At 42.2% G+C, this 18,073-nt stretch overlaps 1 protein-coding gene across 1 annotated transcript in view; it reads right to left on the bottom strand.

Annotated features, from left to right (window-relative positions):
• Window positions 1-18,073, bottom strand: part of Gna13 (G protein subunit alpha 13) — a 49,590-nt gene that overhangs the window by 7,061 nt on the left and 24,456 nt on the right. The window contains exon 3 of the mRNA XM_008843207.3: window positions 4,843-4,893. Coding sequence (XP_008841429.1) covers window positions 4,843-4,893 — 51 coding nt within the window. The remainder of the gene's footprint in view (window positions 1-4,842; window positions 4,894-18,073) is intronic.

Genomic DNA, 18,073 nt, shown 5'->3' with positions numbered 1-18,073 from the left:
GTGAATGGGAAGATTAATCCTCATCATCATGGTCACCATGTTTAGAAGTCAAGGCAGGATGGAAGGCTGTCATTCACATGCTGCCTGCGGGGTCCCCCTAACCAAGTGGTGTAAGGTGATTTCTGAAATCTCAGCACAGCACAAGTAGCCATCTCCTCAAAGTGGTGCCTGGAGTTCATTTGCCCTGCCTTTGTCTCCTAACTGCTAGCATTGCAAGTACGTACCATCTGTCCAGACTTACTCCAACAGTGAGAATTTTAAAAATCAGGCATATTTTAGTTACTGCTAATCCACATTCATTCATTAAACAAGCTCAGAGCTTCAATAAAAGCGTTAGCTTTTCCAAGTTTTCTTCTAGCCTTTGTTGACCCACACATCTTTTTTGCTGACTGTCAGCATACACGTAGAATTTTTAGCCTACCTCCAGACTTTTGTATGACATTTGCACTGTGGGCTGTTCCATGTGCTGACACTGCCCTAAGTTGCATTAACATTCCCTGCTGGTGGTCATCTGAGCTGTTTCCAAATTTTTACTACAATTAGCAGAAATACTATAAAATAAAACTCCCCCCCCGACACCATTTTCTTCTTCATTTGAACTATTTCCTGCAATGAAAGTAATCAGTGATGAGATTATGAAGTCAAACTTTTAGATGACTCTGACACTAGCCCACTTCAGAAGGCAGTGCCAGTTAAACAGAGTATGTCTGTGCCGCTTGCTTCAGAAACGCCCACCCAGAGCTTTGGGGGAAGTTTTCTACTGCAATCATTAGGACTAACACTCAATACTTAGGAAGCTGGAATCCACATGAAGCACAGATTTCATGACAATGGGATCAGGTGCTGAGCACATTGATTAAGAGTATAAATCTGAAGCCTGCTGGCCAGACTACCTGTGAGACCTTGTACAAGTCAATTAATCTCTCTGCACCTCAGTTCTCTTACATGCATAGAAGGGATGGAATTTGGAAGGTGGCTCTAAGGATTTAAGGCAGCTAAGTGCTGAAGAATCAAGTCTGGCATAGTCTGTGTTTGCTGTTCTTACTCCCACGATGGTCTCGTTGCCACCACTGCTGTTGCTCAAGAGGGAACTCAAGGAAGCCGGAATGCCCAGGCAGTCTTGTAGTTCAGTGTTTTTAGATGGTCACCAGTCATTTACACTTGAAACTCTATTCATGAGCAGGCACACACACTCAGTAACAAGCTCTGTTTGCTTCCTAACCAAGTCCTCTGACTCCAGCTGGTATACTTTCCTTCCACTTCTTGCTCCATCAAGAACCCTCACTTCTCTAAGTCTCCCCATCTGTCACATGACTCTGTACTGTATCTGTTCTGGATGAAGCCCTGCCATCTCTCTGAATCTTTGTTACATCCTCCCTTTCCTCTCCTCATTTTTTATCCTCTCAAGCATGCACTGTCATCTCTTTACAAATTTCTTGGCCTTAATGGCTCACATCCCTTGGACCCATCTTCTGGTCACTCTAAGACTCTCCAACAAATCTGCTTACACCATGACTCCAGAACTGATTGATGGGGCTCCTCACAGCATGAGACCCAGACTCTGACCGCTTTTGGGCCCTTCTTAATCCTGTTTCCTGTAGTTATCAGGCTGTTCTACATTGTTCAAGCTCCCCACCATGCCTCAAATCTGGAGTCCTACGCAAAGATTCACCCCCAAATCACTGCTTATCTGTCTGCACTGCACCACAGCACAGGTAAAGGCAATGGATACAAACTGAAGCCTCCACCTGCTGGAAATGATTTTTAGAGACTAGAGCAAAAACATCATGTATCCTTCATCAGAGAGATGCATCTCCTAAAACCGGACACACTCAGCGGTCTCCTGTGGAGATGGGCCACTTAACTCAGTATCCAAATCTAGCCCACCCTTTGGGCCAGTTCAAGTTCATGTACTCTTGTGTGCTAGTTCCACCTTTTCCTTAGTTTGTGAACTAATTATCTTCATGATCAGTATCACTGAATCATGTTCTACTTCGCTTAATTAGTTCTGTTGTCTGACTGAGTGACTTAAACATAGGGATCAACAGACAGAAAGCAATTCTAGGGCACTTACTGCATTGCTATACCGGCCAGGCTACTTCTCGGAAGGTCTCATAAGTTTAGGAGCTCTTACTATGCTCATGTTATGCATGAAAAACCCTATCTTTTAGAAATGCTTACAGTCACACACATGTAGTGTGTGATGAGCTGGGACGGGAACACAGCACTCTGGTTGCAAAGACCTGTCCTTGGCCATGGCGCTATTTTAGTTCCCAGATGCCTCAGGGCTCAACACACAGCAGTTTTGATAGCTTCAGTAAGAGACCAGCAAATATGATTCTGTGACTTGTCCAAAGTGCGCAAAATGGGCAATAAAAATGCAGCACACCCAGGTTTACTCTCCTTCTCAATTATATGCTGGTTATATAACTCTTTTCCTTTCCACTCTAGGTAGGGCTTGAAATATTAGTCTTGGCAAAAGTGTAAGCAACTACGTACGATAAATTGGATGGTGTTAGCCTAGACTATTCATTCACAAACTATTTGCTGAGTGTCTATTTCATGCTAGGCACTGCCACTAGACATCAGGGACTTAACTCTTCACAATCAACATGGGAAGTCCTGGTCCTTATGGAAAGAATGAGTAAAAGATAAACATAATTAACTACAATACATGCAATGAAGAAGCAAGGGCTGGTACCAACAGTTATGAGGAAAATGCCAGGCGTGGTATCCATGCCTGCAATCCCAGCTCCAGGGAGGTAGAGGGGGGAGGATCAGGAGTTCAAGGTCACCTTCAGCTACATAGCAAGTTCAAGCCTAGTCTGAGCAACAAGAGACCTTGCCTCAAAAAACAAAAACAGTAACAATAAAAAGGAGACGATCTACATGAAGGGTGTGCTTGGAGAAGATCTATCTGAAAAAATAAATGGAGAAAAGCAGGTCAAATCAGCCCTGTTCAGATAAGAAAGAACTCTTTAAAACATTATCAGGGAGATGGCTGAGGGCTCAGCCAGTTAAGTGCTAGCACATAAGCTGAGGACCCGAGTTCAGATCCCCAGCTTCCATGATTAGAAACCTGGTACAACAGAGTATCACCTGTCATCCCAGAGCAGAAGAGGTGGAGACCCCTGGGGCTTGCTGATCAGTCTAGCACTCCAGGTTCAGGAGAGACCCGTCTCTCAAAAAAACAGGTGCAAAGCAACTGAGGAGACACACAATGTCAACCTCCAAACTGCTCCCCTCTACTCTGAGAGAGATATTGAGGGAGGGGGTTAGAGGGGAAGAGGGATTGAGATTGATTATTCATATAAAGCTTTTCTCCAACTACATTAGTATTATGTGTGAAAAAGTAAGTTATGAAGAACTCAAATTCTGGGAGATACTTATATTTAGGAAAAAAGTAGCTAAAAACATAATCATTTAAAAGTAAACAAATACAATTCAAAGTTTGTAATTATTTTGCTTTTTTGACAGAGGGTCTTGGTGCATAGCCTAGGCTGTCCTTAACTTGTGATCCTCTTGCCTCAGCTGAGTGCTAGAATTCCAGATGTGTATGACTACATCCAGCTAACAAATTAAATTTAGAAAAATAAAAGGAAAACGTGAAAATGAACATGTGTGATGGCTAATCCTGGGTGTCAACTTGACTGATCTGGGATTAACTGAAATGAAAGAAATCTCCTTGACTGGATCATCTGAAGTTGGAAGACACACCCTAAATGTGGGTGTTACCTTCTGATGGCAGCCCGTATAAAAGGCCTGGCTTCTTGCTGCTTGCCTTCTCTCTTGCTAGTGAGTTCATCCTGCTGCTATAGACTGAAGACTAGCTGATCTTTTGGAATTCGTCAGATCTTCAGGGCCAGATTGGGACTACTGAGAAATCCAGCCTCATGGACTGAGCAATTACGGATTCTCAGCCTCTCCAGTGTGGTGCAGCCATTGTTGGACTACTCGGACTCTATCCTGTGAGCTAAGCTGATAAATCTCTATACATATGTATTCATTCTACCGGTTCTTTTTCTTTGGAGAACCCTAATACAACATGCTAGGGGAAAAAAGAAGGTATGGTCCCATATGTCCTACGTGTGTCAGTATGCAACTTTCCTACTCAGAACAAGGTTAATTTTGTGTTAAAGTAAAAAATCTCAAAGAACCCTTAAGACATTGTTAACATCTATTACTGAAGTCTACTTTAAGAGGAAGCAAATGGAACAACACGAAACTTAGTGACTAACAAATACCTCTAGGGCAAGTTTCCAAACATTTACTAAGCAGTAAAAATCTTAATTCCAACAAACTCCTGGGCCCTTGTCCAATACAGAGGACAGTGGCGCTCTCTGCCTGTCACAGGTACAGGGAAGTCAGAGCAGGCCCTAGCCAGCTGAGTCGCCAGCTCTGGGAATACTCCAAAAATAACAGGATGACTTTTTCTCCTACCTTGGTGTCTTCAGTGGGACTTGGAATAGACCTCATCCCACTCCCAAACCTGAATATAAAGGAGTCCTGAACTGGAAAATGGCATTTACTGAAAGGCTGAGAAATCAACCTGGTTCCATTTCTGCTTACAAAAACCCCAATGACAATGAAAAATAATAGCTAATGTGCAATCTCATTTTCAAGCACAAATCTTTCATGTTAAAAAAAAAGAAAGAAACCAAGTCAATACTTTCAGCATCTCATCATCTTTAAAGTGGATGATTAAGTTACCACGGGAAAAAGGAGAAGGCAACTGAATACACAGCTTTCCTAAATTGCATAACATGATGACCCCAAATAAAAACAATATCCTAATTACTTCTTTCATGTATCAATAAACATAAACATTGTTTTAAAGCTTACCGGTACTCCGAGTTTATCCAAGTTATCCAGGAAATATTTTACAGATTCACCCTAAAAATAAGAAAATAAACAGTTATGAGGGCTTAGAAATGGCAGGTCTTGGTACAACAGTTTATGCTATACTGTCTGCGTGTTAGTCCAAACACGCTTTGTTTAGTCACCAAGTCAGACTGGACAAATGTTATAAAAGTTGACTCTTTCAAAGTACTAATCTGCAAAAGCTAATTTCAAAAATGCTTTGCCTAAGAGATACCCCCAATGACCATCTGCTTTGGTGGGATTAGATGCATGCTTTCTGACAGAACTATACATTCAAAAGAGTTATAATTAAGAACTAAAAACTACTTTTGAAGATAAGCATAAATCTACAAGTAAAATTTGAGATCCTTTTTGTGTGCATTTTCTACCTTCAGTAAGAAGAGATGCGGCAGGACCAGCATATGACATTTCCCAAGAACACACATGTGTGGAGCCATGGGTGCTCCAGGAGGCTCTGGGTGCTTCCACAGAGGACTCGCATCTCGGATGGGGTCTCCTGAATGGCCTACTGAGTCGGATTCCACTAGACGACCTCACACAGCTAAATGTATGCACAGTCCTAAAGTGGCAGAACCCAGAAGAGAGGAAGGTTCTTTGGGAGGGGCTGCTGCTCCCCTCAATTCCACACCCCACTGGCTCCCACTGCAGCCTCACCAGGAGCTGCTTCAGCTGCTCCCAAAGGCAATGCCTCTGTAATGCACAGAAGAAGCTCTTGGGGATCTCGTAGAACACAGGTTCTCGTTTAGTAGGTCTGGGGTGAGGCGCGAGTTTTGGCAATGTGGAGGACATCCAATACTACGTACGTTCTGCATCACATACCTCAAGGCAGCAATTCTCAGACTTTGGCTACGTGGTAAGACTTTGTCTCAGACAAAAATGAAAGCAAACACAAAACAAAGAAACTTTAATAAATATCAATTTTAAAGTACTAATAATGGGCTGAAGGTATAGCTCCGTGATAGAGTGCTAGTCTGGCATGGACAAGGCCCTGGGTTCAGTTCCCAGTTCTGCAATAAATAAATAAATAGCCAATAATAAGCCCTATAGGCCAATGCATTTTTGGTATGACTTAACCAAAGAGAGCAAGACTTAACTGCTTCTGTACTTGACCTGCGCTGTTATGGTAGTCTGACTGAAATGAAAACTGCTACTGCTAGCATTACAAGAAAATGCATTGCAAAAGGGTGAGTATTTAACTAATGTTTTCAGATCATTGTAAACAATCTTCTTACTACATCAAAATTTGGTAAGAGCTAGCTTTTTTTTTTTTTTTTTTTTTTTTTGTCTTTTTGAGGCGAGGTCTTCCTGTAGCCCCAGCTGGCCTGGGACTCACTATGTAGACTAGGCTGGCCTCAACCTCACAGAGATCTACCTGCTTCTGCCTCTCGAGTGCTGGGATTAAAGGTGTGCACTACCATGCTTGCTAGTGCTACTTTCTTCAAGGTTCGATCATCCTGGAATTGGAAAGCCTTCCAATCAACTTTTCATATTGTTACATTAAAGCTGGTGTGTCCTGCACTTCTTTGAATGGGTCTTTGCCTGTCCACAATTTTGTAACGCTAGACACTAGTTACTTGGAACACAGTAGATCACTAAGTTATACAGATTTTCCAAATGTTGGCATGTTTTATCATATAGTATTTTAAAAATTGTATTTGCCAATAGTTAATCTTACAAGTCTGTGGGAAGCTGCTAAACGCAGAATGGCAAACAGACACGGGGTTTCCTATACTCTAATTTTCAACTGAAAGCTTTTCTGACTGGCAACAAAACTCATCTGATTTTCCTTGAAATAACAGACAAGCCTCATTTATGTTTGTTTTTTAATATTTTTTAACTTATTTTATTTTGTGTATGAGTGTTTTATCTGCACATATGTAAGTGCACCATGTGCATGCAATGCTCGTAGAGGCTGGAAGATGACAACAGATCCTCTGGAACCGAGTAAAGGACAGTTGTTGGCCACCACGTGGGTGCTGGGAACTGAACCTGGATCCTCTCTGCAAGAGCAGCCAGTGCTCTTAACCACTGAGCTCTCTCTCCAGCCTCCTTATTTATTTTCTTAAAAAGACCTGCCAAATGCTCAAGTCTGAAAGCTAGTCATCTTTTAAGATAAAATTGGCATGCCATGAAGAATGTGGCTGGTGCAGCCTACAATGTGTCTGGTCAGCCTTCAGTTTCTCCAACTGTCTAGTTTATGTTTCAGCATGTATTTACCAGGAAGATGGTACTCAAAATCTAACACAGCTGTTCTACTGTTCAATCTAGGACAGTCTTAAGTGAACTAGTCATGGCTTTTGTGTGTTTCTGGCCACAAGCATGATGGTGAGGAAAACAATCAGTACGGACTAAGGCAAACACACTGGTCTCTTGCAAAGGCCCTGGCAGCATGGTCCTCTGGTGGGTGACAGCTTCATCCACTGCTGTTTGGTATGACTAGTACAAGTGTCAACTTTGTAAAATCTTAAATCATACCAAGTGTCACCTCAACTCTCTGACTCCAAGACTCCCTTAGAAAGGACTTTTAGTAACCCCAGCAATCTGGGGACCACGCTGTAAAAATTGTGTCTTAATGCGTGTGGAACCGAAAAGAGAAATGTGGGTGTGTACAGAGGGCTGGGTGGGGGTGGCATTCCCTCAGGGTTACAAGCAGTAGTGATGCACACTTTTTTCCCCCTAGATCTGCAATGTTTGCAGCATCTAATGATTTTTCAGAAACGGCGAAAGAAAACATTTTTAATGAATTTGGAGTAAGTAACAAATTACTTGACCAAACTTGCACGATTTAAGATCAAGTTCATGAGTGAAATGAACACTTCATTTTAAGGAAAAAAAGGCACCACTTTCATTTTTTGACAGGGTGTTTTAACAGTACAGCCAACGGATCTGGGCCTCATCGTTAAAAGTAATAAAATCATTCTTCATTTACAGGTTGTTTGCACAACTCAAAAAAAAGTAAAGTGTTTCAGAGAGAAATAAACAATAGCCATTAACTCCATCACCTGGAGAAAACCAGTTAACACTGGAGGATATTTCTGATAATTTTTTTGTATATTCATCATAGTTGAAATAAATTTGTACCCTGATTTTTCCACTTTATTTACAGATAACTATAAATAAATTTGAATGTTTATTGACTGAGAATGCTCAGCTGGTAGAGTGCTTGCCTGGCATGTTACAAGGCCCTGGTCAATTCCCAGCACTGAATAAACAAGTATAGTGGCTTATGCCCATAATCCAGCACTTGTAGGTGGATTAGAAGTTCCAAATCATCTTCAACTAAGTCAGTTTGAGGCCTACTTATGCTACATGAGACCCTGTCTCAAAAACAAAAAAATTTGCAGTGCGTGGTGGTGTACGCCTTTAATCCCAGCACTCAGGAGGCAGAGGCAGATCTCTGTGAGTTCAAGGCCAGCCTGGTCTACATAGCAAGTTCCAGGTCAGCTGGGGCTACAGAGAGAAACCCTGTCTCAAAAAGACAAAACAAAAACAAAAAAATTAATGGCTATAATTTAAGTATGTATACACGAAAAAATTAAGTAAGTCCATCAATTTAATGCTTAATGTTAGAGTTGGTCCGCCCCGCCCCCCTCAGGATTTCTACAGACTGGGTCTCACTCTGTAATCCCAGAAAACTTCAAACTGGCTCCTGCCTCAATTCCCAAGTACTAGAATTATAGAGATGAGCCACCCATGTTTGAATCACTTCTATTTTGGGTTTTTGAGATAGGGGTTCACTATGTAGCCCTGGGTAGCCTATAACTCACAGAGAACGGCTTACCTCTGCCTTCCGAGTGCTGGGATTAAAGGTAGTGGCCACTATACTTAAGACTTTTCTAAAAAAAAAAATTTACTGGGCCAGCAAGATGGCTCGGTGGGTAAAGGTACTGCCACCAAACCTGCAACCTGAGTTTGACACTTGGAACCCATATGGTGGAGAGAACCGACCCCTCCAAGTTGTCCTCTGACCCCCACCAAACTCAGGCTCTGTAGATTAAAAGCATTTACATACTAGTTTAGCTTCCCCTTTTCAAACCAGGTAGCATCCATCTCCTGAGCTATCTGTGCTATATTTTTTCTGTGTTTAGAATCAATCCCTCTACACTCCTCTCAGAAAACACACGGCACAGTAACTAAGTACCATGGCAGATGAGGGAGCTGAAGTGCTTGAATTATGTGCTTCAAGACCCAATCTACCTGAAGGCACCTCTCAGTTTTAAGAATTCCATATTTGAACTGAACATAAACGGGAAACTGAGCATAAACACAGGGCAGATAGCTTGCAATTGTCATTATTTACTGTTGCCCTCGCCATCTCTAAATACACAGTAGGAAAATGTTGAGGTTATTGTGAAGCTGATACCTCAGAGTAAAGGGAAGGGATGGTCACTGGCTCCTGACAGGAAGGAGCCAAGCACACCCAACACATAATACATGCACTATAAATAAATGGGAAAGTATATGTGTCTATGTGACTGTATGTACAAGTGTGTGCAGGTGTTTATACCTGGGTACATGTGCAGAAGTCAGAAGAAGGTACTGGGTTTCATCCTCTATCACTCCACCTCTACGTTTTTTTAAAAATTAGTTATTTTTATTTTATGTGTATGAGTGTTATGCCTGCATGTGTCCAAGTACACCCATATCGTGCAATGCCTGTAGAGGACAGAAGAGGGAGTCAGATTCCCTAGAACTGGAGTTACGGATAGTTGTTAGCTGCTATGTGAGTTCTGGGATTCAAACCCTGGTCTTCTGCAAGAACAGCCAGTGCTCTTAACTGAGCCAATCCTCCAGCTCCCACCTCTAACTTTTTAAGGCAGGGTCTTTCTCTGAACCTGGGGTTCAAGTTTTCTAGGCTAGGGTGGAAGCTAGCAAACCTCAGTAATCCTCTTTCTGCTCCACTCGGAGCTGGGATTTCAGGCATGCACAGGATACCTGGCTTGTTACGTGAGTGCTACAATCTGAACTCTGGTCTCATAATTGAGCAACGAGTGCTCCTAACTGCTGAGTCATCTCTCCGACCCCAAGTCATTTATTTTTAATAAGTAGTTTTAATATTTTTTTTTCTTTCTTACTTTTTTCCCCTTGAGTTGGGGTTTTCACTGCCAAACCAGGACTGGCCTTCATCTCACAGCAGTCCTCCTTAGCCTCCGGAGTGCTAGGTTATAGGAGTAAGCCCCTGCCTGGAAGTTTTAGTAACAATGTTCTGATAAACAGCTTTAAATACACAGCTTCCTGTGCCTTCTGGATTATATCCTCAGTGTTTCATAAGAACGACTCTAGGCAGAGTTAAATCTCTGTAAAGACACCTGCTAAGCTCTCCTGGCTCCTCCTACTCCACAAGTGAAACACTGCTTATCCTAACACCGAACGGAGACAGTAACACAGTGGCTTGGTGGCACAGCCTATAACCCCAGCACTTGGGGAGTGGAAGCAGCAGGATCAGGAGCTCAAGGTCATCTTCAGTTAACTAGTGAATTCAAGGTTAGCCTGGGCTGTGTGAGACCTATCTCAATCAAAGTTCAACTATATAAAAACATATTGATACTTATCTTTCTGAGGTAAGATAATGAAAGTCAAAATGGTATCAATGTAGTTCATGACTATTATCTGAAGCAGCAACCCTTCCTCTCCAAGTAAATACTCACACCCACCCCATTGTCTGAGAGGGTTATAGAAACGGGTACACCCATCCTAGTGATCTTACTAATTCAAGCAAACATCTTGGAAAATTAGGAATAGCATGCCCATAAAACTTTTAATGGCCTCTCCTTGGTCCTCAGGAATTTTAACATAAACAAAAGGATGCACACAAAAGGACATTTAAGCTGGGAGTAGTGGCCCACACTGGAGGATCAGGAGTTCAACACTATCCTCAGTTACACAGTTTGATGCCAGCCTGGGAAGCTGGAGACCCTGTTTCAGAAACATCCCCACCACCAAAAGCAAAATATAAATATGAAATATTCAAGTATTAAATGCTAAATTAAAGCAGTAGATTACAGAGAGAAAGACTACAACCCTGACCCTCAGAGTTTTTTGTTTTTGTAAGCTTGGCATAGTGCTCATGTGGCAGCAAAACCTGGCCTGTATTTATGCCAGGGTTCTCATGGACCAGTTACCCTACATGGTGAAACTAGTCATTAGATGGTAAGCTGGACATGCACGGCAGTACCTCTCCAACATGCAAGTATCTTCTTTCTATAGCACATTTTGACTCAAAGATTTGTGAGACTATGAATTGAATGGTATCCATTAGCAAGTTAAAATACGGGCAAAGTAACTGAAATTATGCGCAACTACATTCTTTTTTCAAAAAAAGTAAAAAGAAGCCGGGCAGAGGCAGACGCAGCAGATCTCTGTGAGTTCAAGGCCAGCCTGGTCTCAATAGCGAGTTCCAGGCCTGCTGGGGCTATGGGGAAACCCTGTCTCAAAAAGATCAAAAAAAAAAAAAAAAAAGTGAAGAGAGCTGGGTATGGTAGCTCATTCCTTTAACTCTAGCCCTAGAAGCTGAGGCAGAGGTATTGCTATGAGCTCAAGGCCAGCCTGACCTATACAGGGAGTTCCAGGCAAGCTGGGGCTATCTAATGAGACCTTGTCTCAGAGGGAAGGGAGGGCAGAGGAGAAAGAAAAAGATTGAAAGGAAGAAAAAATATCACTCCATTTGTTCTTCTCTTGGCACTCCTAACTCAGTCAGTATCTACTCAAGGAAAGAACTCATTCAATATTATTCCTATGGAAAATATTTTAGTTAAAAATTTCCTAATCGTGCTGGGCATGGTGGCACATGCCTTTAATCCCAGCACTCAGGAGGCAGAGGCAGAGGTGGATCTCTGTGAGATGGAGGTCAGCCTGGTCTACATAGAGTTCTAAGCAAGCTATGGGTACAGGGAAGACCCTGACTCAAAAACAAAACAAAACATTCCCCAATCAAATAGGATGCTATTTCTTCATTCCCTACCACAGGAACCACTGCAGCCCCTCCCATTAGTAAGAACTGAGGGATGAAGATGTAAGAATGGGTTAACCTTTTTAGTGTGCACAGCTATAAATTAAAACTTCAAAATTCTTTAAGAAAAAAATAGATGTTGAGGCTGGGGATGTAGTTCAGTGGTAGAGCACCTGCCTAGGATGTTCAAGGTCCTGGGTCCAACTCCCAGCACCACCAGAAAAAAAAATATTTCCTACAATTTATCAAAAGGATACAGAGCAAAGTTAAAATTATTAAGTTCCCACAAATTGAGCTGCCCTGAAACAAATTATTTGAACCTACACAGTGCACATACATGCTAGAAAAGGACAAGTACCTTTCTGCATTGGGCAGTTCTGGATTTTCCTTTGTTCCTTCCCTCCCTTTTGTTTTTTGCCTTTGACAAGGTCTTGCCATTAGCTCAGACTGGCCTGAACTTCCTATGTAGTCCACTCAAGACTTGAATTCAAGATCATCCTGTCAACACCTCCTAAGTTTGAGAAATTTCCATCGGTAGCTTTTAAGTTTTATTGAAGGGGAGAAAAATTCTGCCCTCTCAAAAAACAAAAAACATGTATTATCTGCAATTTAACCATGCAGGACATGGAAACAGATCATGGCGTCTCTGTGCTGGAGGCCCAAGAACTTCTGGTGGGTTCCTTTTGTTTGGCTTCAGGGCTGGGCGCCTGACATCTGGCAGCCTCTCTTCAAGAGTGCACGGCAACTAGAACGTGAGCTGCCAGGAGAAGTTACTCCAACTACTCTTCCTTAACATTTCACAGTGCTCAGGTCTTCTGGTTTTCTGGTGTCCTTGTTAGGGAAAAGAAGGAATGGAAGTTCTTTCTCTAACACTGAGTGAGTGATTTAGCCAAGTCTCTAACTTTCTCCAGGGCGCAATTCCTCCAATAATAAAGTAAGAGAAAAATTCAGTAGTTAAATGAATAATCACTCAAGTTCCACACAAAGTACTAACTTCAGTTTGTAACACTGATTTAAAGTAAAACCTTTCATTATATACCATGTGCTATGATCTGAATTTCACTTTTGTTGCCTCATTATTCAAGCTATGTGGCTTAGTCTCTGCTAACACAAAAGTACAGGATTTCATGTATCACACAAGAAATACTACAGCCTTAGCCTTTTCTGGTCGTAATGTGAAACTCTTAACTTTTCCTAGTCCATTTTCTATTACTGAAGGAAATCTTAAATTTCAAATAAAAATTAATTTCCTAGTTCAGACTTAAATTTTATATTTCCTGTCACCTCTTCTTCCGTTTTCAGAACACTGAGGAACCCACCATCTCTAGGTTATGTGAGGTTTTCCTGCTAAGCGCAGAGCAGCATGGTACTCCCAAGTCCTCTGGTGTTTCTCCAGCTTATGGACCTTTCTTTAGGTTCCACCTGAACACTGGCACTGCGGCAGCAGACCTGGTTCTAGCTCCATTTCCTATTGGCAAAACTCGAAGAACATTGGTGAATTTCGGTTACCTTTTGAGTTTTCAAAGTCTGAAGTCCTACAAACTGTATTTCACATCACTTTCACCAAGTTGTATCTAAGTTGGGAATGGCTTCAATGCTGCCTCTCATTCTCAAGAATCATTTGTTATAAACATATTTTCTTTGCTTATAAGGAGAAAATGAGTCAGGAGCCCTAAGTTTAAGGTTAATACAACTGGCTGGAGAGACACCTCAGTGGTTAAGAGCACTGACTGCTCTTGCAGAAGATACAGCTTCGATTCCTAGCACCACATGGTGGCTAACTCCAGTTCCAGGGGAATTTGATGCTCTTTTCTGACCTCTGTGGGCATTACACCACATGGGTACACTTACATACATGGCAAGCAATACACTCATACACATAAAAATAATAAATAAAATGCTTTAAAGTTAACAGAAAAGCTGAGGAAATAAATTAGAAATTAATTTCTATCAAACAGCTGTAACAGGAAGCAGCCCTATTACCACTCACTGCAGAAGTGGCACGTGTAGCCCCATGCTCCCATCTACATACCTCAACTACCTGAAGGACAAGATTTTGAGTAAGCTGCTTTTTAAAGAATATGGAATTTAAGCTGGAGAGCCCAAGAATATACAAAAAGAAACTACTGGCAACTTTCTGTCAATAGGGAAAGGATGATTTTACTTAAAGTAAAGGTAAAAAGCAGCGCTTGTAGGACTGGAGACATGGCTCGGCAGTTAGGAACATCTGCCGCTCTTCCAGAGGACAAGAGTTTGGTTCCCACGTCAGCATCCGTGTCAGGTGGCTCATGGCCTTTAACTCCAGCTCTCAAAGATCCAATGCCCTATTCTGTTCTCCACAGACATCTGAACACGTGTGACACACACACAAGCATGCATGCAACTACTGAATTTTTTTTTTTAAGGCAAGGTATAGATACTCTAGAAAGCAATTTGGCAATATGTACTAAAACCTTTAAAAAAGATCTTTATTAGAGTAATATTGAAAACAATCTGTGCAACTTCCACAATGGTAGCGAATTACTATTTTGGTAGAGAGCCACTGGATTATTCTTATTTATCAAGATGGTGGATCAGATGTCCACCCGTAAATGATCGCCAACAGGTCAAATCCAGCCTACTGCCTGATTTATGACCCATTTTTAAATGAATGAGAAAACATTAAAAGAGTATTTTAAAGATGAGAAATGATATGAAATCAAATTGAGTGTCTAAAAACAGAACTGCACCAGTGCGCGGCCACACCCACTCGCTGGGCTGGCCTCTCTGGCTGCTCTCAAAAGCACAGAGGGGACAGTGGAGGCGCAGCCCATGTGTGACTCTCACAGCTCAGGATACTAGGAACTGCAGTGAGGAAGTTGTAACTTGAATATCTTTTTCAATGTCACCAGTAGTACCACTCCATGACATAAAAACAACTACTACTAAGTTCATACTCACCACAAAAAGAAACACAGCAGAGGATTTTGAATGTCATGCTTTTTAATGTACACAGAAATGTGGGCATTTATGCAAGTTAGGTGGTGAAGCATTGTGGTTTACTATGCAATGACACATGTAATGTAGGCCAACATTTGCAGACTAAGTATCTTTACCTATTTCTGAAGTGTCCAAGTAGTTCACTTATTTGCCAAGCAAGGAATGCCATCTGCTGCTGAAGAGTTAATTAACTTATTTTCAATTGCAGCAAAGAAATATGTCCAGAGAGACAGGCTATTAGCCTTTCAGTGAGAACAGTTGCTCAGAGTTGAGGATGCCAGAACATCCACCAACTGCTAATTAAATAGCAAGGCTTGCTGGGCCTGCTGACACATGCCTTTAACCCCATCAGGTGGAGTTCTAAGAGTTCGAGGTCAGTCTGGTCTATATAGTAAATTCCAGCTAGCCGGGACTACATAGTGAGACCCTGTCCAAAAAGACAAAAGAACAAAACACATAAACCAAGGCTAATGATTTCCAGGGCTGTCCATCCTTGCTGGCTTTATTACCAATAGTGCTCAGGCAGCTGTTTGCTTCAGAAACCAAACGACAAGTTCCAAGTGCCTGAAGATGCAGCCTGTACCAACGGCCTGTGTGGAAGACCTACACGAGTGTTTTCGAAGGCGTTGAGAAAACTGAAACAGTGCGGCTGCCACTGGAATGTGACGGTGGGGAAAGTCCGAGGGAGCAGAGAACGGAGCAGCTGGACAAACAGACAAAGCTGTGAGGATTACTCACCGAATTCCTCGTGGACAGGCACTTTGTGAGACACACATTAAGTCTACCAGTACCAGTGAGGAATTTAATTTACTCTTGTGAATTTGGCCATCACTAGTCCATGACTTTCTATCAGAAAGAAAAGTGAATATTCAGCTAGGAATGTAGCTCAGTTGGTAGAGTGCTTGCCTAGCATGCATGAAGCCCTGGGTTCAATCCCCAGCACCATATAAACCAGGTGTGTTGGCACAAATGTATAATCCCTTGGATGGAGGCAGGAGGACCAGGATGTTAACGAACCTCCTCTGAATGGAGTGAGGTAGCGCACGCCTTTAATCCCAGTCCTTGGGATGCTGAGGCAGAGGCAGGCAGATCTCTGTGAGATCCAGCCAACCTGGTCTACATAGTGAGTTCCAGGCCAGCTGGGGTTACAGGGAAACCTGTCTCAAGAAAAAACAAAGGAAAGGAAAGAGAAAGAAGGAAGAGAGGGAGGACAGAGGAGGAATGAAATGATGAATATTCTGACTTGCCCTCATAGTTCATGGTTCAAGAGTGGGAAGATTTCATTTAAATTTTCGGGCAAAGGGATGAAATTGATTTTTTTTCCCCCTGAACAAGAATTACCCTTAACCACTGGTTTTTGAAATTAGCTTTGGGGAAGAGTAGATTCTATTTCTGAAGGAATTCAACCCAAAATTATAAGGCAAAACACCCTTTTTTGGTGAAGCTTGTGCTCTGGTAAACTCAGTTCAACAACTAGCATTGTAACTGAATCTCAAGCAATGTCAAACTGTTTTTATACACTTTCCTTATTGTCAAAAAGAAGTGAGAACTCTACTCCACACAAACTGGGAACAGACATACAGTGCCAAACTCAAACTGGAATTCCTGCAGCATCTTTCAGTTCCCAATGCATGTGCAAAGGAAATCTCCCCATTTCAAAATCCATTTAACTGTGCAAATTCAGAGCTTCTCCCAATTTTCCACTAGAAGTGGTTAATGCAATGATGGCATGCTAAGAAGCAAATAGTAAGAACCTAGGAGAATTCTGCCAAGGACTAACTCTACTCAATGAAATGGCATGCTCACGCAGCAGTTTCTACCTGTGTTTACCACTGAGCTCCACCCCCACCCCAAGGGTGTTTTCAAGGATTAGATGTATAAAATCGTATTACAGACTGTGCTGTGTAGCTTTAGTGTCAACTTGACACACCTGGGTTGAGGGAGCCTCAATTGGGGAATTTCCTCTATTGGACTGGCCTGTGGCCATGTCTGAGGGGCATCTTCTTGATGAGTGATGTGGGAGGGCCCAGCCCACTGTGGGTGGTGCCACCCCTGGGCAGGTGGGCCTATGTTGTATAAGAAAGCAGGCTGAGGAGGGGCCAGGGGAGCAAGCCAGTAAGCAGCATTCCTCCATGGCCTGTGCTCCAGCTCCTGCCTCCAGGTTCCTGCCCTGAGTTCCTACCTTGGGCTCCCTGATGAACTGCAACCTGGGAGATGCAAGCTGAATAAACCCTTTCCTCCCCAAGTTGGTATTGGTCAGAGTGTTTTGTCACAGCAATGGAGAAACAAACTAGAACACAGACCATCATTATGGATGAGTATTTCCAACTGATTCTGAAGATAAGGAACACAAAGCATTCACTGTGCACAGCAAAATATTTTCCCCCAAAGAATCCAGTCTTCTCATTAGTAAGACCTATCTTTAAAAGCTGTACATAATTTTACTGTATTCTGAATTGCACTGCTAAAAAATTGTGGAAATTTGTATCTTCTCTTGTAATCTAAACCCTTATAGTTTTGCCCTTCCACTTCCCTCCTGGCATGAAAATTAAAATATATTAGCTGGTCCTTTAAGGCATTTTCTGACTGGCGTTCCAGACGAATGTTTCTGTTTTGTTTTTGTTTCTGAGATGACTTTGCCTAGGCTGGTGAATGCCTGGTAAGTGATCCTCCTGCCTCAGTCTCTTAAGTGACAGGGACTATAGCTCTTGCCACCACGCCTGGCTTAGATAGTTATTACTGGTAGTTGATCAGAACTGTCTGATGTGCCTGTTAAGGAACAGAGGTTCCCCAGACTACCACAAACCTATCAAAACAAAATCTTAGCAAGCTGCAAGCAAAGTAATTCTGCCCAGACATAACAATTTAAAATTAATTTAACCTTTTGTGACTGATTATATGGAATTAGCCTTTTAAAGTCTGATAAAGGCTGGAGAGATGGCTCAGTGGTTAAGGGCACTTGCTGCTCCTTCAGAAAACCCAAGTTCGGTTCCCAGTACCAATGTCAAGCAGCTAACAACACCTGGCTCCAGGTGCTCCAACACCCTCTTCTTGCCTTGATGGACACCTGGTGCACATACACAGGCTTAGGCACACACAGACACATAAAATTAATTAATTAATTAATATGGTATTCCAGCTACAACACTAAGCTGTTAAAAAACACAAATGAGAAAAGTTCTAAGAATTGCTGGTTATATTTCAGAAACAGAACACTAAGGAACTTGAAATCTCAGTCTTAAAAAGTTAATTTGCTTCTCTAAC

The sequence above is a fragment of the Nannospalax galili genome, unplaced genomic scaffold (genome assembly GCF_000622305.1).
Source record: "Nannospalax galili isolate Female #2095 unplaced genomic scaffold, S.galili_v1.0 scaffold781, whole genome shotgun sequence".
NCBI classification, from domain to species: Eukaryota; Metazoa; Chordata; class Mammalia; order Rodentia; family Spalacidae; genus Nannospalax; species Nannospalax galili.
This window is presented reverse-complemented; position numbering and strand designations above follow the sequence as displayed.